Source organism: Elephas maximus, chromosome 16 (assembly GCF_024166365.1).
Source record: "Elephas maximus indicus isolate mEleMax1 chromosome 16, mEleMax1 primary haplotype, whole genome shotgun sequence".
Lineage (NCBI taxonomy): Eukaryota > Metazoa > Chordata > Mammalia > Proboscidea > Elephantidae > Elephas > Elephas maximus.
In genome coordinates, this window is record NC_064834.1 from 63,212,432 (window position 1) to 63,237,467 (window position 25,036).

General features: G+C 44.2%; 1 protein-coding gene across 1 annotated transcript; it reads left to right on the top strand.

Moving 5' to 3' along the window:
- Positions 1-7,154: 7,154 nt before the first annotated feature.
- TECTB (tectorin beta) lies at positions 7,155-24,757 on the top strand. Its single transcript, XM_049855667.1, has 10 exons — positions 7,155-7,230; positions 8,296-8,486; positions 10,235-10,377; positions 10,484-10,556; positions 15,610-15,713; positions 15,852-15,935; positions 19,946-20,108; positions 21,871-21,943; positions 23,403-23,435; positions 24,708-24,757. The coding sequence occupies exons 1-10, from the start codon at positions 7,155-7,157 to the stop codon at positions 24,755-24,757; spliced, it is 990 nt and encodes a 329-aa protein (XP_049711624.1).
- The last annotated feature ends 279 nt before the right edge of the window (positions 24,758-25,036 follow it).

The window sequence follows — 25,036 nt, forward strand, 5'->3', positions numbered from 1 at the left end:
AATGGAGATGCCACTCATTCAACAACATTTAAAAACATCAGTAAGAAATTCCTTAGAACCACTTTGGCTCTTATCTGGTATTTCTCCATAGCTCATGTCTTCTGTCAGTGATTTCCAGTGGGATCTGGTCCCAGGTTTCCATGCTATGGCCTTCAACCCTCTGCAACTTCCTGAAAACAGAAATCACTTAACATTTCCACTCTTCATTCCCAGAAGCTCTGGCCCTGGAAAGGAAGGACCCCCCTACCCACTGGGTCCACTACATCCCTGGGTTTGTAGCTTTAAGAAAGTGGCTGATAAATGAAACCATAAATATGCATTTATATCACCCCAGCATTCACTTTGCTTCTTGCAGCTACTGATCAATGAATCCATCTTAATTACCATTTTCCTCTGGTTGTATAAGCAAATAGCTCCATTTCAGAAATCGAAAGGCCCATCAGCGTTCTGTATTTTGATCATTACCATGTAAAGAAACTTTACAACGTAAACTTACTGCTCATATTTCTCTCTGCCAAATAATTCATTATAGATAACGTGATGGAAAATCTGCTATGGTTTAAAACTTGCTTTTACTTAAAATAATTAAAACGATTGCCCTTTAGTCTTTAGAAACAGTTAGAATATCTATTTTATACAAAGAGCAGAAGCTACCTTTGTAACTTCCCAAGTTTTCAACTTTCCCAGAGTGCATAACCTAGGCATTGTAATTCCCCAGGGAAAGAAATGCACAATATATTCATTGACCTGTGAAGCAGACTTTAAAATGTCGCACATTATTCTTCCTATTTATTAAACAAATAAGACCCACCTAGGCAGAGTCAGGAAAAACAGAAAAATGGGACCACTCAGAATTTGGAACACGGGATCATTTAAAACTCATTTAACCACGGTGCATTTTGCAGAGAGAATACTGATACAGCTACAGGAATTTGAAGGCGCATCTACCACCACCTCCCAGAATGGAAGTAATTCAGCAATTCGGTTCCCTGCTCTGCGAAGGGGAAACATTGGTGGTGCCTGCACTACAATTATACAGAAAAGCTTCCGATGCGATATGGAAATAATTTTCCATATGCAGAAACATTTCATCGATGGTGCCTACAGGAACTGCTGAAGTCAGAACTAGTACTGAGAACTGGTATTGACTGCAAAGAGCTGGCTGAAGGAAAACCCAAGCGAGCTTCAGGAGGCATCTGTCCCAGGCTTCTCTGTGCTAATGCTGGCCAACACCTAACGGGAATTAATTTGCTTCGCAAAGAAATACAGAATCCTACCCTTGAGAAGAGGCTAGTGTTTGGGGGCAGTTGTGTTGCAGTTTGCAAAGTACTTTGGTTTCTTCCAAAGAAGAACTTTGTCCCACTCCTTCAATCCACAAATAATTGCTAAATCACCTGTATGCTAGGTACTGTGTGGGGAGTTAGGGCTTTAATGCTGAGCAAACACCCAGATGTAGCCCTTGTCTTTATGGAGCTTTTAGTCTAGTGAAGGTGATTTTTTTTGCAAAAAAGAAAATCTCAACTATGTGAAGTGCTATGAAGGAGGGGTGCAAGGTAATCCAAGGGTATTCCTCTAAGTACTAGAAGCAGGGCAGTTGGTTATACCAGGGACAGCAAATGAGTTTCAGCCCATGTGCTAATTCCCATTGATTAATAGTTTCTGTTTGGAGTATGGTGTTGAGAAAGCTTCTGAGGTCGTGTTTGAGGTTAGAGGGAAAGAGTGTCTTAGTATGGCCCATCTCCAAAACACACACACACACACATACACAATTCAGTACTACAGGAATCTGGATGCGTTGTTTCACTCAGCACCTAGAACAGTGCCTGGCATTCAACAGACAATAAATATTTGGTGAATAAAGAAATGGGTGAATGAATGAAAGAATAAGCAAAAGATTCTCATGGAAATTTCAAGAACAGAATAAATTATTTGCCTTAAATATTTTAGGCCAGCAACGAGATTCCTAATCTTAACCTGAAGTGGAGCTATTTCTTATTCCCCAGAAACCCTGGTGGTGTAGTGGTTAAGTGCTACGGCTGCTAACCAAAAGGCCTCCGCAGTTCGAATCCACCAGATGCTCCTTGGAAACGCTGTGGGGCAGTCTGCTCTACCCTGTAGGGTCACTGTGAGTCAGAATTGACTCGAAAGCAATAGGTTTGGTTTTGGTGAGTCTTATGACTGCAAATGGCAGGGGTGGAAGGTGGGGAGAGGACAAGAGAAGGGTTGACAAGGTGAGAAGAAACGTGACTGCTGGTCCTACTCTTCTGAGAGAGAGGACACAGCATTATCCAATACTCAGAGATTATCCAGGTAAAACTCCAAGGGATCCGTGTATCTGCCTGGGGTGCCTTGGTTCTCTGAAGCTGCTGGTTGCAGCGTCCAGTGAGAGGTAGGGGAGGCAAGGCCTCTTGCTCTGGATTTCTGATGCACTATCAGCAGACTATCACTTCTCACTTCTCCTTTATGGAGTCTGTTTACCAAGAGGAGAGCATGGAGCCCTTAATTCCTGGGGAGTGCTGTGAGGTTGGTTTGAGCCATGGAAGCCTGGCTGGGAACACCCACTCGTTCGCAAACTGGCAAACAGCCTCCCTCAAAGGAGAAGGCTTGATTCAGGCCTTAAAGACAACAATGGAGTCCGTTTAACAAACCCAACATTTAAAGAACGCAAAACAGTGCTCTTTAAAAAATAACTTAATAACCCAGTCCGGTGCCGTCGAGTTGATTCCGACTCATAGTGACCCTATAGGGCAGAGTAGAACTTCCCCCTAGAGTTTCCACGGAGCGCCTGGCAGATTTGAACTGCCGACTCTTTGGTTAGCAGCTGTAGCACTTAACCACTATGCCACCAGGGTTTTCAAGCAGCCTTTTAAACTTTAATGCATGCTTACTAGTTTTATTTTTTAAAAGCACCATCTGTTACCTCAGTAAGAGTTTATTGGTGTTCCTTATCACCATGACATATAACCTATTTGATTTCTGAGCTACGAATGAGAATGATGATTGGAATTTTGCAACTGCCAACATTTTTCTGTCTAGACTCATGTTCACAAATCATTCCTGGCCTTCAGATAGAACAGGTACCTTCTACCACCAGGTAATTTGCAAAAGACAGAGACAAGCTCACCTTTCTGAGGTATCTACCATAAAATCTCGTTTACTCTTTTTGGGCTCTTCCAAGATCTTGAGATTGTCAAGATCTCTCCATCAGTTGTCTTTGTGTCTTTCTGAAGATTATAGCCATGGGCCTCAGGGGGAGATTTTGCTTTTTTGACTCAATCTCCCAGTGGGGCCTCTCCCGCCCCATCTTCATCTCAGGGAGGGAGGGGAGTGCTGGAAAGCAGAGAGGTGCTGGGGCATGGTGGGTAATTACCAGGGAAAACAGGAGCCTCCTGTTACCAAAGCAAGTATCAAATCCTGTTTGGCCCAAGCACATTTCATCCAGTTCTATTTCTTATGCAAATTCAACATCTAGAGACCAGCCTGCCACAAAAGCTGGATTTGCCTCCCTAACTTCATTCCTCTTGTCTTTGAAAGGAGTATCATGTACGTGATTGTTAGCTGGGTCCCTGCTCCAAGGAAACTGAAGGAGAGATCTCTTTCTCCGTCCAGGGATCTTATCGTTATCAGGCTTCTCTAGAAATCAAAAGCGCCTGCGCTTTTTGTTAAGGTGGGCTTCTAAAAAGAGAAGTGGTACCATTAGAAAATTCCCAGCGTTCATACTCGAACACTACTGACATGTCCTTCTAGCCTGAGGATACCAACCTCAGACAAATAAACACCCTGGCAGTGAGCCTTTATTGAGGGCTCACTGGGGGCAAGGCACTGTGCCTGTGCACAACTTACCTGCATGATTTCAGCAGGTCCCTGCAATAGCCATTGGAAACCGGAGGCCAAATCAATAAACTGAGGCTTGGAAAGGTCAAGATACTTGCCCAAGATCACACAGTTGAAAATGCAACAGAGCCACTATCTCTACTTCCAGAACCTGTGCTCTGAAGGGCCTACCCCATAAGCCAGCAATGCCAACGGCCATATGTACTAGTTAGTGGTCACATACTCCTAATAGATTGCCTTTTATGGGTTTGCAAAGCAGAATCAAGCATAAAAACAAATGGTTTTCCCAATGCTCTGTCCTTACAGAGGAAAAGAATCCATGTACTTCCCAAAAATTCAGCCATTGAAAACCCCATGGAACACAGTTTTATTCTGACACACACGGGGTCACCAGGAGTAGGAATCAACTCCATGACAACTGGTTTTTTGCCTTTTTTTTTTTTTTTATGCTAACAGACAGTTCATTTAATATTCTGAGTAACACTGTGTAATAGATTCTATCACATCCATTCAGGACATAAGGAAATGAAGGCCAACAGGAGCTAAGTAACTTGCCCAAGAAAACACAGCTACTGAGTGGTTGTTGTTGGGTACTCTCGAGTTGATTCCAACTCATAATGACCCCATGTGACAGAGTAGAATTGTTTCGTAGGGTTTTTAGGCTGTAATCTTTACAGGAGCAAATCACCAGGTCTTTCTCTTGTGGAGGCATTGGGTGGGCTCGAACAGCCAACCTTTTGGTAGAAGTCAGCTTTTGAGCCCAGGCAGACTACAGAGCCTCACTGCTCAGGCTTACCCTACACTGCCTCACAACAACTCCCTTTTGTTCATCAGACATTTCCACTGGGAGACTAGAAAGTCATTTACGTACACTGCAACCCTTTGCCTGGGTGAACTCTACCCTTCCAGATCAGAGACAAGATGATACTGGTGACCTACCTGAGCCAATCCTGGCTGAAAAGAAGGACACAACTGAAGATATGTGAAAAGGGTTCTCCTGAAGATGGAAGCTGTCCCCACACACTTAGAAGAGCAACATTAAATGGTCAGTGATGTCGAATCACCAATGCCAAATCAGAGGGACCATTCCTTATGCACCTAGGCCATTTCAGGCCTCTGTTTTGGCATGGCCCACATGTTACTTTCTCTGTCTAGCATCTCAGTCTTCCCTTTCCCCTTCCTGCCTGTCCAACATTCCCAGTACAGACTTCCCTGACTCTACAAACCCTCCTTCTAGTCCCTCAGAGACAGAAACAGCATCTGACTTGCTCGTTTCTTCTTCCCAGGGCCTAGTCCAGTGCCTGGCATACCTCAGTGCTCTATAAGTGTTTAAGAAAAAGGAAGGAGAAGAAGCACAGAGAGTTAGTGCTAGGCCCTAGGAAAGACAAACTCTTTCTTTCACACAGATTGTTGAGATTGCAGTGTCTATTTCCTGCTCAGGTAGTAATACCTGTTGTAACTACAGAGACCAGTAAGAATATACTGATGTTTTGAGGCTACACTAAACTCGATCCTAGTTTTAAAAAAATAATAACATATTCCCTCTTTCTACCCCCTTCAATCTTTATCCATTTTGCATGTGTGTTATACAATGTAGGTATGTCTCATATTACATGAATCTATGATGTGATACTTTGTGGTACTTCTGAGGAAAAGGAAAACAACTCATGGGATACATGCATGCTACCGAGAATTGCTGGTTGTCTTTTCGTGTAATCTACTTGTTTTCCTGGTACTTTACAGTCCACAAAAGCCCTTTCATATCCTGGCTTTCTCAGTCCTCTGAGGTGAGCCCAGGGTTACTACCTCCATTTTACAAACAAGGAAATGAAGTTGCAGAAACTTTTAAAGGCTTGCCACGTGGCTATTTTCTCAATTCTTAGACACCATCATTGAAAGACATACAATCAATTTAACAATAGGTTTTGAGGAAATAGGGAAATCCTACCATATTATGTACACATATTGCTTACAAGACATCCCAATTTCTGAAATATTGAAATATGAGCACTTAGAGGGAGGGGCGTGTACCTTAAAACCAAGGAAATGAGGTTAAGTAGCAGAACGATGACGTAACCAGATATTCTGAGTCACTGTGGGTAGACATTTTAGCTCCTCAGCGGCATTACAAGCTCCTGCAGGATGGGATATTTTTCTATACATTTTACATCTGTCTCTCAGGGGGCTTAAGGTAGTAATTTTGGTGCAATAGGCTCTCGGTTGATTGGTAAAAGAGACCTTTTCCTCTAAACACAAAAATTAAAACAAATCCTTATTTTCCATTCTTCAATTCCTGGGTGCTAAAAACTCCCCAGTGATATTTCTGAAACTTTCCTGGGAGTAGCACATTATCTGCTGTTTCCAGAGGAATCTTGTTTGGAAGTGAAGGATTGAATTATAAGAGATCCTTTCCAAGATCCTTCAAGACTAATGAAGCTTTAGACACATAGAGGGTCTGTCATTAGAAGTAGTATTTTAGGGTGAAGTTCTAGACATTAGAGTTTGTTTAAAAATATTAAAGAAAGAAAACCATTAAAAGATTTGCATTAACACAAATTGCCTACTTTTTGTTTTGAGTATTGGGTGTAGCCTTGCTAAACTAAAGAGATTCTTCACTTCAAATTTTAGGTAGCCTACAATTAAAAATAAGAAAACAAGGAATAAAGAGAAATTCGATACCTAGAACTGTGCAGAAATAGCCTCCAATTGGAGTTATTTTTTTGTGCAAGGGGATTCCAATTATTATTTCAATCCTGGTTGAAGCAGTTAATAAGGGGGAAAAAAAGTTTCTCCAATTCTATGAAGTAAAAGAAATTAGACTCAAGGGGCCGAAACTGAGCTTCCCATTGGTTTATTGTGCTAGCCCCCCTTCCCGTCCCCTCAGGGTGGATAATGCATGTTCATTGTAGTTTATCTGGAGCCGGGTTCTTTTACACTCTCGGACTGTATAAAGGCCAGTGAGGACTGGGGCCGGAGATTTGGGAAGCATCTTGGAGACAGCAACCACAATCCAGAAAGAATGAGACAGTCAGGAACATGAGCAGCCTCTTGTACCATTGACGCGTCCAGTGGTAAGAGCTCCACTTCTTGCCTCCAGTCACTGACAAGGAGCCATTAGGAATGAGGGACAGACGGCATTACTGACCATCTCCCTTGGGAATTTCCCCTAAAACTGTGTGTGCTGTTTTATTCTCACCCTTGATTTTAACTTCTCGCTTGTGTTTCTGATCTGGAAAGATTGAGGCCCAGGCCCTGGCAGGACTGTGACCATCGGACCAGCTTAGTGTGACTACCCGGCAAAGACCAGGTTCCGAGAAGCAATGGTGATGAGGGCTTTTGTCCTGTTGGCCGTCTTTGTGGAAGCCTCTGCGAGGTCATGCATTCCAAATAAAGCAGGTATGCCCTGGTGCCTGTCCGTTTTCCTGGAAAGGAAGTTTCCTGCAATTTCCCTTGCAAAGCTCAGAGCTCTATGCTACCTTGTTATGAAAATGCAATAATGTAGCCAAGAAGCACTGAAGCCACCAGATGCTGATCAGGCTTTTTCCACAGGAAGTAAAACTGAATTGACTAAACTTAGACTTAAAAAAAATTATATGTATATATACAGAGAGAGAGAGAGAGAGCCCTGGTGGTGCAACAGTTAAACCCTCAGCTGCTCACCGAAATGTTAGCGGTTTGAACCCACCCAACAGCTCAGCTCTGCGAGAGAAAGACCTGTAAAGCTGTACTGAATAAACTTAGACTTAAAAAAAAACTTTTTTATATACATATATATATATAAACTCCGGTGGTGCTGTGATTAAAGCACTTGACTGCTAACCAAAAGTCAGCAGTTCAAACCTACCAGCCGCTGCTTGGGAGAAAGATGTGGCAGTCTGCTTGCATAAAGATTTACAGCCTTGGCAAGGTCATGGGGTAGTTCTACTCTGTCCTCTAGGGCCGTTACAAGTCAGAATCAGCTCAACGGCAGTGGGGTTGGTTGCTTTGTTTGTTTGTTTTGTTTTTAATATATGCGTGTATTCATTCATCGCATGTTTTTTCTATTTGTCTATTGAATTTTAATCCTGTACCATAAGTCAGTGTTACACAGGCAATGTACTTTTTTTTTTTTTTTTAAGTTCTGTGCTAATTTTTATGGGCATTTGAAAATATATATATTATATATGCATATAGCCAATACATCCAATCACAGATATTTTCCTTCAAATAAGCTTGAAGTTGAAAGTGGACCAATTTTAACAACATCTTAAGTGTGGTGCAGATATTACACCAAACTAGTGAATACAATGAAACAGAAACTTCAATGACTGACGCTTCAAGAAAACTTTCATCACAGCTCTTGAACGGTAGAGGAGAAAGTGTTGGCAACAGACTGCTTTGCATGGGCAGGCGTGGACTGTTGTTTCCCAGGCAGGGTGATATAACACATCTGATTTCAAGCCGTGTGTGTGCTCTTTCCAGATGTCATTCTTGTGTTTTGTTACCCTAAAACCATCATCACCAAAATCCCTGAGTGTCCCTATGGATGGGAAGTGCATCAGCTGGCCCTCGGAGGGCTGTGTTACAACGGAGTCCACGAAGGAGGATACTACCAGTTTGTAATCCCAGATCTGTCACCTAAAAACAAGTCCTACTGTGGAACTCAGTCCGAGGTAAGGCCAGGCCACATAATGGGGAATCACCTAGGATATGACAACTGGGCTCAAAGATTAGACATCTATTGTCCATCCTTAAGAGAACTCAGAATTCACCGATTTCCTTTTAAAAGTCAATCCTGATTCCCAGATTTCCTGGGATATTAACCAAAAACCAAACCTGTTGCCGTCAAGTCAATTCTGACTCATAGAGACCCTACAGGACAGAATAGAAATACCCCACAGGATTTCCAAGCAGTGCCTGGTGGATTTGAACTGCCAACCTTTTGGTTAGCAGCCATAGCTCTTAACCACTAAGCTACTACAGTTTCCCCTGGGATATTAGTACTATTTAAATTCTTCTCCTCTTGTATTTTAAATGACTAATTTGAATTTTATTCTTCTAGTTTTTCCCTGGAGTACCTGGGTGGTGCAAATGGTTGACATCTTGGCTTCTGACCAACAGGTTAGAGGTTCAAGTCTATCCAAGACACCTTAGAGGAAAGGCCTGATGATCTACTTCCAAAAAATTCAACCATGGAAAATCCTATGGAGCACAGTTCTGCTTTGACACACATGGGGTCGCAATGAGTTTAATTGACCTGACAGTGATTAGTTAATTTTCCACCAGAGCCTGCTAAGCCACCTTCTATCAAGTAGAACAAAGCATATTTCCCACTGCTCACCTTGCCTCCAGTTCCTGAGCAGGGGCTTACAAGCTGCCATCCTTTCTGGGATGGGTGGGCCATCCCGTACCCCAGCATTTGAAGTGGTGATAAATTTTGGAAGGGCATTTTAAAGGAGAGACCAAAGTATGACACAATTTAAAGGAGAGACCAAAGTATGACACAATTCATAAGGGGATCTTGTGAAGGACATGGAGTCGTAGAACTAAAAGGAACCACAGACATCTTCTTGCCAAATATCATTGTATTATGGAAGAGGAAACTGAGACCTCCCGATAAAGTGACTAGTTCAAGGCCACAGAAACCCAGTAACAAGGCCACAGAACCAGGGCCATAATCACAAAGGGAGGTTAGGTCTTCTGACCCTCCTGCTGAGGTCTAGCTTTCTACTGCTCTGTTTTGATAGGTCTCAGAACAGGGGGGCTAAGCATTTCTAGGGCTTCCTCCTCTTCCTAAAGCCCCCACAAGGATTCAGTGATGGAATGGGAAAAGTCTTGGGCCTGAAGGCATCATTTCTTTGAGTATCCTAATAGATTGAACCAGAAATCACCTCTGTAGTCTTAGACACGCCACTTCCCTGGTAGACATTCAAGATACCTTCTAGCTCTAATATTCTGTGATTCTAGAGCCCAACAAGTCAGGAAGGAGTGTCTCAGAAATAGTGCTCATGGATGGAAAAAGAAAAGAGTAAAGAACCAGACAGTAACATTCTAGAATTGGGAGGTGGGTGAAGGCATTCACTTAGATACTTGGACAGGAGAAACAAATTAATAGTTAATGCTGGGAAATAGAGAGTCTTGAGCTGGTTCTTTTTAGTCAGAAGCCAAAGGGGAATATGGATTTTTTTTAGTGTACAGTATTCAACTTAGATTATTTTAAACAACCTTAGCTGAACAGTTTCAGAACTCTACAAAAATTATCAGTTCACCCATAGTAAGACAGAGGGTGCTACTGCCAATGGCAGACATTCATGCCTCCCCATCGGGCTTTCTTCCAAGCCATCTTCATCCACTTTTCCCAGAATCCTCATTTTCGTCATGGGACTCAGGGCTACCCTAACTGCCTTCTTCCTTTCTCCAGTACAAGCCCCCTATCTACCACTTCTACAGCCACATTGTTTCCAATGACAGCACGGTGATCGTGAAGAACCAGCCCGTGAACTACTCCTTCTCCTGCACCTATCACTCCACCTACTTGGTGAACCAGGCTGCCTTTGACCAGAGGTAAGTTGCTCTGTGGAGTGCAGGGTTGGCTGCCTCGTGTGTGTCTTGCAGTCCCTGCCAATCAGGCATGTTTCAGTCCTTATGCAAAACTCTCTCCCCTTTTCAGAGTGGCCACTGTTCTTGTGAAGAACGGGAGCACGGGCACATTTGAAAGCCAATTGTCTCTCAACTTCTACACTGTAAGTGGTCTCCAGATTTCTTTTACTGCCATGTGGCTTTTCCAGGAAATGACGGGACCTTCAGCGGGATTTCTGTGCAGAGACTCATTCTTGAATTCAGGTTGAGACATAAGCTTTAGCCTAGCTTTAAATCTCTTTATAGATTAGATACAGCAGGAACTTGTATTGATAGACTGGATGGAATGGACGATTGAAAGGTGCCATGAAAATATAAAGCCAACCTTCCCATTTTACAGATGAGAAAAATTGATTCTAGCCAAATCTCATGACTTCCCCAAGATCAAGAGACAGGAAAACAGCCAGTGTCTCTCACACTTAATCAAGATGAGTTTCCATGACAGCCCACTCCGGAACTTTATATTTAGGATCTGATCTAGCTCTTGTTACGACATCTGGGGGAAGAGTATTAAGCTTCCTGCCTGGGACAGGGCTGAAGAGAAGGTTTGGAACTGGCCTCTGCTGCCTAGGTCTTTGGTCTCTGAAGCCCTTTAGGTAGTGGGTTTCCTCAGTGTCTAACTCAGGCATGTTGGCTATGTTGACATTGAAGTTAGAGAGCCGGCTTTGGTCTCTCTCAAAATAAAGCGCTCCAGAGAAACTAAATATGCAATGGCTGTTAGCCTAGTTGCCCTACTGTTTAGAGGGGGTGCTTTGTTTTTAAAACCTGCAGTGAGGAAGCATGTGCCCAGAGACACTGGCCCAGTTGGCTAGGGGAAGATGAAGGCAGAAATAGAAAACTTTACACAGAATATTAGAACAGGAAGATGTCCTTTGAGGGCATCATGTCCAATCTCCTCATTTCACAAAGGAAAACATTTTACTACCAGGAACGCCACTGACTTTGAGCTCTTTGAACTTCCTTAACTTGCTTCCCAGAAGCTATTAACGTTGTTGAACTCAGAAGATGAGGGCTAGAAGGATCCTAGAATAACCTAGACCATTTTACAGACCAGGATTTGAAGGCCAAGGGGAGGAAGTGATTTACCCAAGACCCCACAGGCAGTTCCATCATCCAATCTAGCACACAGATCTCTTAACCCTAGTTTCTTGGTTTTCTCAAATGTACATATTGTCATGGTAATGAAGCTTAAGTTTCAGGGCCCCTCACTCTCACAGGCCCCTTTTAAGGTTCTGTGCCTAATCTTGTATTCAAAATTCTTACTCTTTTTCTTAAAGAGGGCTCCCCAAATTGTATAAGCTTACCAAAAACCCAAACCCACTGCCATTGAGTGCCCCATAGGGTTTCCAAGACTGTAAATCTTTATGAAAGCAGACTGCTACATCTTTCTCCTGTGGAGTGGCTGGTGGGTTCGAACTGCGTACGTTTTGGTTATCAGCTGAGTGCTTAACCAATGTGCAACCAGGACTCCTGTATAAGGTCTAGCAAAATCTACATTTACCCTTGGCAGTGGTTAGGTCCAAAGAAAAGGAGTCCTATACAACCCCTTGACCTATAATCAGGGAAGGTAAATACAGGGTGGGACTCCAAGGTGATTCCAAGATGGTGACATGACTGTAGTAATGGATAAAGGCTGTCCACAGAGAAGAAAAGGCTTCTACCCATTGACAACACTCTCACGGGACACCCTGACGACAGGCTGCATTGACTACTGAATTCCTGTCCAGAAACGCATAGCTGCTATTTTAACCAGATAAAACTATAGGCGTGAGCCTAGGTAGGTTTCACAACAGTTAGAAATGGAGAGGTACCAGAATTGTCAAAAATCATCACCCACCATCAGCCACGTGGGGCTGAGTTTCAAGACGTAAATATCAAATCTTAGAGGTGGAAAGGAACTATACTCTTTCAAGGAAAAACATAAAACAATTCAGAGGGCTGGGAAGATAGGCTTAACAGGATACGTCCTTGAAATCCTCTAGAAAGAAAGCTAAGGCCCACCTGAGGCTTGCCAAGCCCCTTCCAGGACAAACAGACCATGTAAAGAGAGGGCTCTGCTTTGCAGCAGTGACTTCTGTCTGATTAACACTCCTGCCATGGGTGCAGTCTCCTATGCCTGCCCCATGCAGTTGGTATTTTCTTCTCCTCCACTTTGCTTTCATAGCATTCTCCTGTGTTTCTGAAGCAACAACAGTTCTCTGCATACATTTCCATCAAATTATCAGAGACAGAGCCATGCCCTAGATAGCACAATGGAATCAGTGCTTGGCTAATTGCTTAGCATTCCGAGTGCTCCTAAAGCTGGGATCCAAAAGCATAAGTGCCACCCCCATGCTTCCTCTCTCTTCTCTTTCCATCCCTACCCTCCTTGCTCCTGCCAAGTGCCCATGGTTGGTTTTCCTGACTCCCCATCCAAAATAAAGGAAGGTAGTCTCGTTTACAGAAACAGCCTAGTGCTGTGAGTGAGAGAAGGGATCTTGCTAACAGACTTTGAAGCCTGGCTCTGCCATTTTCTAGTCCTGTGACTTGGACCTCTGTATCTCCACGCTTGTTAAACAGGGATAATAATAGCCATTACCCTATAGGTTTGTCATGAAGATTAAATCAAATGATTCTACGAAGCATTCAGCACAGAGCCTAGCATAAGGTAACAGCCTGAGAAAGCAACCTTTCTTGTGATTGCAGCCTTTGACCCCATTTAAAGGGGAAGCCCTGAGGGCTCTGGGAGGAACTAGCTACTAACGTCATTATCATCACACGGATGAACATTAACATCAGTGGTGGAATTAGGTTGACTTTTATTCAATCAAAACTCAAAACCAAACTGACCTTTCCTCTTAGAAGGAAATGAAAAAGCTTGGGATAGAATAAATATAAGTAATAGAGGCCAAAATCGTAGCCTTCCAGATTCAGAACAAACCTCAGAAGTTATCAAACTTGACCTTCCACCCAAAGCCAGAAGCCCTTCTGCAAGATCCCTGAGGGGTGGACACCCAGATTCACCCAAGGACAAGGGCGTGAGTTGGATCTTTCCATTTTAGATTAGCATACAAAATCCACCACCCTGAATACCAGTCCACTGGTCCTGGTTCTGTCTTTTGAAATAATACCATGTAATTATGTTGCTGACAGACCTGCAAGCATCTCAAGGCAACTGCCATCTCCAGTCTTTCCAAAGCTGAACACCTTCCAGCTGTTGGCGGTCCATTCACCATCCCAGTCATTCCTCTCTGACTATGCTCTAGTTGGCCAGTGCCCCTCTGCAAAGGTGGAGCCCAGAATTAAAATGTTCTATCCTAGACTTTGTTGGTTCAATTCAGAGCATAGAGGATTAGAGGGGACATCTTAGGTTCTGGGGTAATATTAGCTTTGGAGCAGTTTTCTCTCACTACTATCTCACACTGAGCTTGTGAGCAAAAGCAACTCCTAGATCTTTTCCACATGAACTATTGCTAAACCAGGTGTACCCATCCCTAAATTATGTCACTAGCTAGTTGTGACTCAACCTTTTGGACAGGTAAAGGGACTGGAAAGCACGATTTTCACCATCATAAAAACATTTTGTAAGGCAAGTAAAGGCAAAAGCTACTTCCATTTTACAGATGGTAAAACTGAGGACCCAAAAGCTGACATGTCTATAGTGTGTCCCAAGTCAGTGGTGGAGTTAGGATTAGCCCAGGATCCTTGTCCTCCCATCGCGATATTTTTGTCTCTGGAGACTAAACACAGGGAGTAGTTCATGGTAATTACCAGAATGGAATGAACCCAAGACTCTGAGAATGGAAAAATAAACTTCTTCCGGGTAAGTCAACTGGAAACATTGCTGTTATTCCTAATAACTCACCCAGAACTTCCTGAGGAAGGGAGCGGGTGACGACCACGCACACCCAGCCCGTGATTCGAACCTGTCACTCCTGCACTAAAATCAAGAGGAAGACTCCCCGTTTCACTCAGGGTTGAAGCCACAATCCTTCTCAGTCCACCTGCTGCCTCTCCGATTTCTTCTCTTCCTTCTCCACCCCCCTACTCTTCACCTTCCCTCTTCACTCACTTGCTCCAGCCACACTGGACTCCTTGCTGTCTTGCTGGACACACTCTCGCCCCAGTGCCTTTGCCTGGCTGAAGAGTTCTTCCCTGGGTGACTCCATGGTCCTCTCCCTCACCTCCTTCATGTCTCAGCTTGAATGTCATGTCCTCAATGAGGACTCCCCAATCACTGCATTTTTAAATTGCAACCTGCCCCTCCTCACACTTCCAATCTGCCTTATCCTAATCTACAGATTTTATCTTTTTTCTATATAACATACTATATTCTATCCTAACATACTCCATAATTTACTCATTGTGTGTTTTCTGTCTCTCCTGTCAGAATCCCAAGTCATTGAAGACAGAGGTCTTTGCTTTCTTCACTGACGTATCTCAATATACAGAATATCCTGATACAGAGACTTTCTCAATATACAGAGGAAACCCTGGTGGCATAGTGGTTAACAGCTATGGATGCTAACCAAAAGGTTAGCAGTTCAAATCCACCAGGTGCACCTTGGAAACCTCGTGGGGCAGTTCTACTCTGTCCCATAGGGTCACTATGAGTCAGAAATGACTCCATGGCAACAGGTTTGGGTTTGGTTTCAATACACAGAAGAGTGCCTGGCACTTAGTAGTTGCTCAATAAATTGTGGTTGTTATTGTAGTTGTTGTTAAATGTACTGGAAGTCAGATTATAAACTTTCCAGCCCAGGCTGAAATCTGCTCAGGCAATAAGTAGAGGTGAGCAAGGGCTGAGAGGGGCTGTACGTGCTTGGTTCCCATGCCGCAGGGTGATTCAGTGAAGCACACTGTCTTAGCATTCCTGGATTCCATTTTTTCCATTGGTCAAATCTTGTTCCTTGTTGACATAGATGAGATGAGGCGTACAGCGTGTGTCTCATCATGACCAGCAGATCTAGAACATGAGGTGTCCCCGTCCCGTCTAACATGGCACCAGTATCCTGGAAGGTACAGCATCTTAGGACCTGGAGAGTCTCTCTGTGGCCTCTTGTGCTTGTGCCTTTAGATTGACTCCTACCCCCACCCAATTCCAATTCATTTGCTTCTGCTGGACTCAGGTGCTTAGTCTTAGAATTCATAATGCCCGTTGTCAATTTCCCTCCATAGAATGCCAAGTTCTCCATAAAAAAAGAAGCCCCCTTTGTGCTGGAGACATCCGAAATTGGTTCAGATCTTTTTGCAGGAGTAGAAGCCAAAGGGTTAAGCATTCGGTAAGTACATTTCCTCCGTTTTTTTATTTTTAAATACATGAATAAATAAAGAGTAACTGAGAGACTTTTTAATCACCAGGTATTTCTAGGCATAAGGCTCTCTGGCTCCAAGTGACATTGTTTTTGCCTTATTTCCAGATTTAAGGTGGTGTTGAACAGCTGCTGGGCCACACCCTCAGCTGATTTCATGTATCCCTTGCAGTGGCAGCTGATCAACAAGGGGTAGGTATTCCACACTGGAAGACAGGGCTGAGAGGTGGGACTAGATATATCCACAGCTACCTTGCTCTGGCTTGGGCAGAAAAAGAGCAGACCTGTTCGGGTCATGTCAGGGAAAGCCTCTGTACTTCCAGGCTAAATATTAACTAGGAAACACTTACATAACGTTTTCTAGGTACCAGGTATTGTTGTAGGAGCTTTATCATAGATTATCTCATTTAAACCTTACAAGATATTATCATTTCCATTTTACAGATGAGGAAACTGAAGTACAGAAGGGATTATGTAGGGTCACATAGAGTGTGTCTGTGTGTGTTTATGTGGAGGTGGGGTAGGCCTGGCTCAAATGCAGTAGGACACCAAAACTATAATGAGGACTAAATTAAATAATCCATGTAAAAAGCTTATCCCATAGCATGTAGTCAGTATTCAATGCATGTTAAATAATATCATTATTTGTATTATTGATTCAGTAGATAATAGGGAGCTCTTGAAATTTCTAAGTAGAGGATCAACGAATTGCAATTGCACCAGGGGTGGACAATTCTGGAAGTCCTATGTATTGGAGTATATAGAACTGGAAAGACCAGTCCAGAGGCTGTGGCAAATTAAGGCAAAAGGTAATAAAGCCAGAGCTGAGGGTGTAGCCGAGTGAAAGAAGGCTATAAAAGTATGGGAGAAACTTCTACAGCTTCTTGTTTTATGCTACAGATAAAAATGTAGCAACTACTTAAATATGGGGTGGAGGGAGGGACAGGATAAGAAGGTGGAGGAATATGTGTCACAGATGGCTCCGAGACCGTGAATCTGTATGTTGTTAAGATGAGGAATTGTGTTTGTTATTGGCTGCTGGAGAAGAGGGTTTCTGGAAAAGGGAGTATGAAGTCGATAAGCTCAAGGTTGGCATGTTGAATTTGAGATGACAGTTGCCCAAGAAGCACTTGAAATTGTAACTTTGGAAAATAGAGAAGAATTTTAACTAGACTACAAGTGTGTGTGCAATTAACATTAATAAAGAAGAGGCCTTTCCCAAAAGCAAAGCAGACCAGTGTGCAGTGTTATTGCTAGAACTCGTTAGGGCTAAGCATACATCGGGGCCGAAGACAAAGGTGGGTAGATAACAAAGATGAAGCCGACTTGGACATTTAAGCTCTTATTTTTATTTAACAAACATTCATAAGCACTTAATACATACCAGCCAAGTTCCCTACAGAGACAGGAGTTCAGGTGCAGTTTGGATGCTTGTTTCACATCGACCATTGAATGATTCATTTGTGTTCTGTTGACAAGGGTACAATCAAATGACTTTAGAGATTCTGAAATGAATGATTGACTTGGGACCTGAAATTACCATCAGGCAGGGGGGTCTTCTCTCAGGTAACGGCCATACAAGGGCAAAGGCTTCTACCCCAGCATGGAATTATCTCCTTGTAGGTAATTCCGGTGCTGTTGCTCCCCCTGACAGATGTGTAATATGACAGAACAAGCAATGCCTGTGGCTTTGAGTAGTTGATGCAAGTGGTCTTCAAACTCTAGTGCGCACATGGAATACCTTGGGTGCCTGTTAAACAGGTGGGCACCCTGTCAACCTACCAAATCAGAAGGCTGCTGGGTGGAACCTGGGAATCTTCATTCAAGCCCTGATCTATTTATATAGTCTGCCTAGCTGAAACAACACCTTAAGATTGGCAACACATGCACAAAAGCCAGTGTCAAAGAGGACAGCTGGAAAGTCTACTCCCACAACCTCCCATTTGCTTTTGTTCTGTTGGCCCTTTTGGGGGAAAGCCCAGTTTCCTGAGAATGCCTAGAGATTGTTGTTGTTATCATTGTTAGTTGCCGTCAAGTCAGTTCCAACTCATGGCAACCCTGTATCTGCAGAGTAGAACCTCTCCATAGGGTTTTCAAGGCTGTGACCTTTTGGAAGCAGATCGCCAGGCCTGTCTTCCAAGGTTCCTCTGGGTGAGTTTAAACTGCCAACCTTTCAGCTAGTAGTTGAGTGCTTAACCGTTTGCACCATCCAGGACCCATCTAGAAAGATCAGAGTAGATATAGTATCTGGAATTTTCCTGTGCACGTGAGTAGGTCAAAATAGCACAACCATCTCAAACCAATTTGGGGAAGGAGGCTCATGCGGCAATGGTGTGAAAATGTCATTGTGGAATATTATACCATCCAGAGATATCCGTCACTAAGAGGCAGGTGCTGTGGCCGGCGACAAGAGACAGTGGTGTCAAGGGCTGTAGGCTTGCCCATTATTTGTCTGCTCCCCACCCCCAACAAAGGTCTGCTTACATTATTTTCCACTGGCTGATACCAGGCCTTGGGTACTCCAGCTGCAAGAAGCTATTTTAAGGACTCACATCTTGAGTTCACCCAAGGATCTCAGGTTTATTGACCAAATGATCTTGCAAGGTCACATTTCACAATTTGGAAAATGTCCATAGCGGCATCACTGGTCAGAGGCCACCACAAACAGAATGAGTTTCTGACCCTGGTGCAGATATCAAGGCCTGGTGATTACTCCTCATCTCACCCACTGGAGCTCAGAGTGGACACTGTGGTTCTGACAGAATGGGTGTGGGGCAGGGTATATCATGAAGGGTCTCTGACATAACTGGGCCACTCTCTGCTGCGTGTTGTGTTGGAGCTACAACAGAGTCAGAGAAATGCTTTGGGAGCAACGTTAACCTTTGGGGTCCACCCTGGTGCTGTCCACGGGTACCGAAGTGCTTCAAACCATAGACTTTTTTCCATAGAGGAACAGACTCTCTGGTACTCCTTGGCACCTACTCTTGCCTGTACTGCACATCTGCAGGTAACAAGCTCCTACACTCGTGTGGGCCTCCACTGTCCATTTCCAAGAGTGACTGGGTCTGCTCCCAACACCTAGTTGAATGCCTGGTACTTAAATAACCAGTATATGTTTGTTAAATGAAAAAGCATTTGCTTAAACCATGGTTTTTCAATCTTGATATTATTAACATTTTTGGACTGGATAATTCTTTGGTATGGGAGACTGTCCTGGGCATTGTAGGATGTTTAACAGCATCCCTGGTCCCTACCCATTAGATGCCAGTAGCACTCTACCCTAGTCATGACAACCATATTGTCAAATGTCCCCTGAGAGGCAAAACAGCCCTAGGTGAGAACCACTGGCTTAGACAAATGCCCACCTGTGTCATTATTTTTTCTTTTACTGAATTAACACCTCTGGGACTTTGGAACATCATAAAAATATTAGTATCTCATTATAGAGAATTTAGAAAATATATAACGATACAAAGAAGAAAACAAAAACTGCCCACAACAGCCAGTGTTAGCATTTACATGGTATCCTTTCAGTCATTTTCTCCTGGCCTTATATTAAAAGTATGACTACATTTTTGCAAAGAGAATTATAAAATATAATAAATATAATTTAAATAATGCAGCATAAATTCAAATTTCCAATGGCAAGACCCAAATGTGTCCAGTATGACTTGGGCTTAAGAGGTGGTGGCAGCACTTTGGGAACTGTTATTCCTGGCCTTTGTCTCTTGGGGACATCACTTCTTTGGGCATGGTGTGGTGACTTACCAGGTATATGGCTTATCAGAAGTCACTTCCCAGTTGTACCCTAGCTGTAGAATAGGAACGATCACACCCATATGGCAGCTCCCCAAATGACCTCAGAGTTGAGAGTTACCACAGTCAAAGTTTTTCAGAAACATAAACCAACCAATTACCATTGAGTCAACTCTGACTCATGGCGACCCCATGTGTGTCAGAGCAGAACTGCACTCCATGGGGTTTATAATGGCTGATTTTTCGTTCCTCCAAGGCACCTCTGGGTGGACTTGAATCTCCAACCTTTTAGTTAGTAGCCAAGCGTGTTAACTGTTTACGCCACCCAGGTACCCCTAAAGGAATATAAAAATCTAGGAGTGTTGTTGCGTATACGTTTGCCTCCAAAGCCCTTGCTTGAGTTTGATGAGGTAGCGTTTTGTTTCCCCTCTCCCTGTGTGCCTCAGCTGCCCCACGGATGAAACGGTGTTTGTGCATGAGAACGGGAAAGATCACAGGGCAACCTTCCAGTTCAACGCCTTCCGGTTCCAGAACATCCCCAAGCTCTCCAAGGTCTGGTTACACTGTGAGACGTTCATCTGTGACAGTGAGAAGCTTTCCTGCCCAGTGGTGAGCCCGCTTTCCCCAGAGGGAGAATGTGATCCCCGGGAGGCCACATGCGGGGAGCTATAGTTTTAGCTGGGTGTAGACGGGTGCCGAGGGCATTCCAGAGGAAAGGGTGTTGGGTGTAAGGGCAGATGCTCTCAGCCTGCCCACCCTGCCACAGACAAGCTACTCTATCTGGCACATGTCACTTAACCTTCTGGAGCCTGGTCTTTTTATCTTTAAAGATAGAGTGATGATAAGTAATGGTGGTCCTTCCCTTTTCAGAGGGCAATGTTAGGTAAAATGAAAGCAATAAGAGATGTAGAAATGCTTAGAAAAAGTTAAAGCACAATGGAAATTCAAGGTCTAGGTGGCAATGATGGGTTCTGGGTATAATCCAAAGCTGGATATTTTTAGTTCTTGACTGGACAGACTGAGGGTCCTTCTCTCCAACCTCAGAGAGATGCTGCAGAAATCCCAACGCTGGGGTCACGACTGATCTGGGAGGTGGTGGGAAGGGCCCAGCAGCTGGGCTCTGACTTTGCGGCATGTTCAGTGAATCTTATGACAGGGACTCAGTTTTGCCTACAGGTTCCCCACCAAAAAGAGTCCATCACCACATGTAGCAAATTCAGGTGGGAGGCAGTTTTCCATTTCAACCTGCTATGAACCTGCCCCTTAGAGCAGTAGTTCCCAAAATGGGACCCATGGACCGGCAGCATCAGCATCAGCATCACCTGGGAACTCATGAGACTTGCACATTCTCAGGCCCCACTCTAGACCTACCCATCGCCCTTGAGTCAATTCCAAATCACACTGACCCTATAAGACAGAGTAGAACTACCCCATAGGGTTTCCAAGCCTGTAAATCCTTATGGAAGCAGACTACTACATCTTTCTCCTGCGGAATGTCTGGTGGTTTTGAACCACCAACCTTTTGATTAGTAGCTGAACGCTAAACCACTGCATCACGAGGGCTCCTTACTCTAGACCTACTGAACCAGAAACTCTGGGTGGGCCCAGCAACCTGTCTCTGAACAAGCCCTCCAGGTGTTTGGATGCACATCAAAGTTTGAGAATAGCTATTTCAGATGCTTACAAGTACTAAACCTCAAACTGTTACCTTCTCAAGTCTATTTGGTCTAGAGACTGCGGTGGGGTGGGGCACAGGGTTTCAGCGGAGGCTACCTGCCTACACACTGTATCGCAACCACCAGAAATACAGTTAGAACCTCTATTCCTAGCGATTCATTTGACTGGGAGTGGTCATCTACAAGCCCAAATAGAGAAAGGGAAAGAAGTCGGAGGATGCAGGGCTAGGGAAAGGACACGGGTGACATTTTATAGTTCACCAAAGGATAAGTATTGATGACACATTAAAAAGGAAGAAAAGGAAAATGAACTGGAACATTCTGCAGATGTTCTCATCAAATCGTGCGATGAGAATAACAATAGACAAAAGCCTGACTTCTCATCAAAAGAAACACAGTCAGTCTCTCCCATGTCCAACGACCCCTCCCAGCATGATTTCTCTCAGGCCCTCTTTATTAGGTTGAAGGGTTAATAAATTAAAGCTTTCTTTCTTTTCTCAAGTTGGAGAAGGGATTAAAAAAAAGTCTTTCTTGGTTACACAAAAAATAAGGTAACTAATATCTATTGACTGGGGGGTTATGACTCCATCCAGGTTGTGATTTTTTTTTTTTAATCTCTTTTTTCTCTCTCTTTTCCCCATCCCACCTCCCCTCCGCTCCCCGCCCCCACCACCCCCTCCTGGCCGGGTCATCAGAACTGTGATAAGCGGAAGCGCCTCCTCCAGGACCAGACCGGGGGCGTCCTGGTGGTGGAGCTCACCCTCCGCAGTAAGCTCCTCTGTTTCCCAGATGGTTTGTGTCCACTCCTGGGCTGTGTCCACAGGCACAGCGGGTTCGAACATTTGGCTGAATTGCCAAACCAGTTGTTCCTGTAGCCACAGCCTTTACCTGCTCCTGAGTCCTCCCAGCTGGGAGGGGCAGCTCAGCCCAAGATAAGGAGTTGAGGCTTGTTCATGGCTCTGCAAAGCTCTACCCATGGCCTAAATTCAAATGCCCACAAGGAATTAAGAAGTACTGAGCTTCCAAACAGAGCACCCAGTAAATAGTAATATGAAATGAGCTATGAATGTCCAGGCCAACCCTGGTGGAATGGTGGTTAAGAGCTACGGCTGCTAACCAAAAGGTGGCCAGTTCAAATCCACCAGGTGCTCCTTGGAAACTCTATGGGGCAGTTTTACTCTGTCCAATAGGGTTGCCATGAGTTGGAATCGACTTGACAGTAACAAGTTTGGCTTAGTGTTTGGATGCAAGCCCTGTCCTCAAGTAAGTTACCATCTAGCAAAGAGAAAGATGATAAACAACTCATGGAAAGAGAGATGAATGTTCATGAGAGGGGGCAGGGTGCTATAGAATTGTATCACAAGGGGTTCAACCTCAGGAAAGACCTCTGTCGGTATCCTTAAGCATGGCCTTAGGCACGTGTGACCCGAAGGGCAAGTAAGCCCTGTGGGAAGGTTGAGGGCCAGTTTACCTTACCAGTAAACCAGTTGCCATCAGGTTAATTTCGACTCATGGTGACCCATTTGTGTCAGAGTAGAACTGTACTTCACAGGGCTTTCAATGGCTGACTTTTAGGGTGTGGATCATCAGGCCTTTCTTCCTAGGCATGTCTGGGTGGACTCAAACCTCCATCCTTTCAGTTAGCAGGCAAGTATGTCAACCTCTTGCACCACTCAGAGATTCCAGTTATATCTTGAAGCACAGCTATCAAACTACAGCTGTGGGCCAAATCCAGGGTGCCACATGATTTTTTTTGGTCTGCAAGCTTAGGATGTCTTTCACATTTTGATGCGATTGAAAAAAAATTCAAAAGAAAGACAATATTTTATAGCCCATAAAAATTATATAAAGTTCGAATTTCAGTATCTATAAAAAAAGGTTTTTCGGAACCCAGGTACGCTCATTTATGTATTATCTATGGCTACTTTTGAGCTGCAATGGCAGAACTGAGTAGTTGCAACGGTGATCGTATGGCCCACAAAGCCAAAAAAATTCACTATCTGGCCCTTTACGGAAAAAGCACAGACCCAACCCTGCCTTAGAGAGCTGAGGGGAAAACAATGTGAGAGAAAGCCTTTGTAAACCCCCTGTAACTTTGTTCTGAAGGCAATAGGGTGCCCAGAGGTTTGATCAGGGGAGGTTTGTGTGTTAGAAACCTAGCTCTGAGTCTGCTCCTTCCGTTACCTTGTCTCAGACCTTCTGTGTTCTCTCTCTTTACTCACTACAGGCAGGGGATTCTCAAGTCTCTATAGCTTCTCAGGTAAGGAAAACAGCATGTCTGGAATGTCACAGGGCAATGCTTTTAAAAGGCAGAAGTGAGTTTTAAAGGAAGCTTAACTTCAGCTGCAGCAAAGCCTTTCAGAATTGAAAATTACACCTGAGAGCACTCCTGGGTGAGGGGGCAAGTAGGGAGACATCGCTCTAGCCAGCCCTGTGCTCTGAAGGGAGGAAGGAACTGGGGTTGAAATCAGATGAAGCAGAACTGGGTCCCCTGCCACCGAGCCTCAGCAAAACCATCACCAGGTGGCTTTGTGTGGGTTTCTTCACCTGTAGAATACGATTTGCAATGATCTGGTCATTCAACAAATCTGAGTCCCTGCTGTGGCTCTGCCACTCATTAACTGTGTGACCTGGGCAATCACCACCTGCCCGTCCCCCACTCCCTAGTTTCCCCTGTAAAAAAAAAAAACACTTATTGCCATCGAGTCAATTCCGACTCACAGGGAACCTATAGGATAGAGTAGACTGCCCCATAGCATTTCCAAGGAGCGGCTAGTAGATTCGAACTGCCAACCTTTGGTTAGCAGCCAAACAGTTAACCGCTGTGCCACCAGGGCCCCTTCTCTGTAAAAGTGGGCTAATAATTGCCTGCATCATACATGGCTACTGCCTGGATTCAATATTACACCTAAAGGACCCAGAACAATGCCCAGCACACAGCAAACATCTGGTAAGGGTCAGTCAGAATTATGATGACCATACCAAGTGCTGTTCTAGGCGTGGTGGCTGCCCAAGTGAACAAGACAACAAGGCCCCTGCCTTCCTCATATGGGTGGGGGGTGTGTTTTTGGGGAATGGGGTGATTTAGATAGCAGCTAAGGAAGCCTCATGGAGGAAGAAACGTTTCAGCTGAGAACTAAGACCAGGGTAAGACTGTTGTTCCATTTATTGTATTAATAACCTCATAGGTGTGGGCTTTGAGCTCCAGAATTACATGAAAATAATATAAACCAAAGTTTCACAATGCCAATCCTAGATGCTTCTTTTCAGAGAAAGTTCTACAGTGAAAGCCCTGCACCGAAACGCAGATTCCCACTTGTCGGAGCTCCGTAACCTAGATTTATCTGCCATATTCTTTGCACTGATAAAAGTGAGCTACAGAAATCCCAAGGGAAGAGAAAACTGACTTCATATAAACAGAGAGAGTGTTATGAAAACCCACTTAAGACCCCCGAGTTGACTCTTCTTCGTAGTTGTCCTTGCCCCTTACAGACCTGTGTCTCAGTGTGTCTGCCCCTTCCCCCGTTCACAGATGTTCTCTACCACCTCCTCGTGATGCTGGGAATTTGTGGCATCTTATAGGAGGTAGCCAGGCAGCTGCAGCCACTCCACCTGGGGTCACCTCCTCTACTGATGACGAACTCATGTTGACGGTGCTGCTGAGAGAACCAAGAGAAGACCGTGTTATTGGGGAGCAAAGGATAGTGCTTTGCCAAATCTTCATTCCATTGAGTTTTCTGAATTCCGATGATTATTTTTCTTTGGTGCCCCGTTTTCTCTTGTGACTTCCTGTGGCTCTTAGATCCTGCAGTCCCTCCCCTGCAACTGAGGGACGAGCCAGCTTAAGCTCCCCCATACTCA

What these genes read in the sequence shown, in the direction of transcription:
- TECTB (XM_049855667.1), top strand. Translation starts at nt 7,155, where the DNA reads ATGGTGATGAGGGCTTTTGTCCTGTTGGCCGTCTTTGTGGAAGCCTCT. An exon ending in ATGCATTCCAAATAAAGCAG is followed by an intron (nt 7,231 to 8,295) that starts GTATGCCCTGGT and finishes TGCTCTTTCCAG; the next exon opens with ATGTCATTCTTGTGTTTTGT. An exon ending in ACTGTGGAACTCAGTCCGAG is followed by an intron (nt 8,487 to 10,234) that starts GTAAGGCCAGGC and finishes TCCTTTCTCCAG; the next exon opens with TACAAGCCCCCTATCTACCA.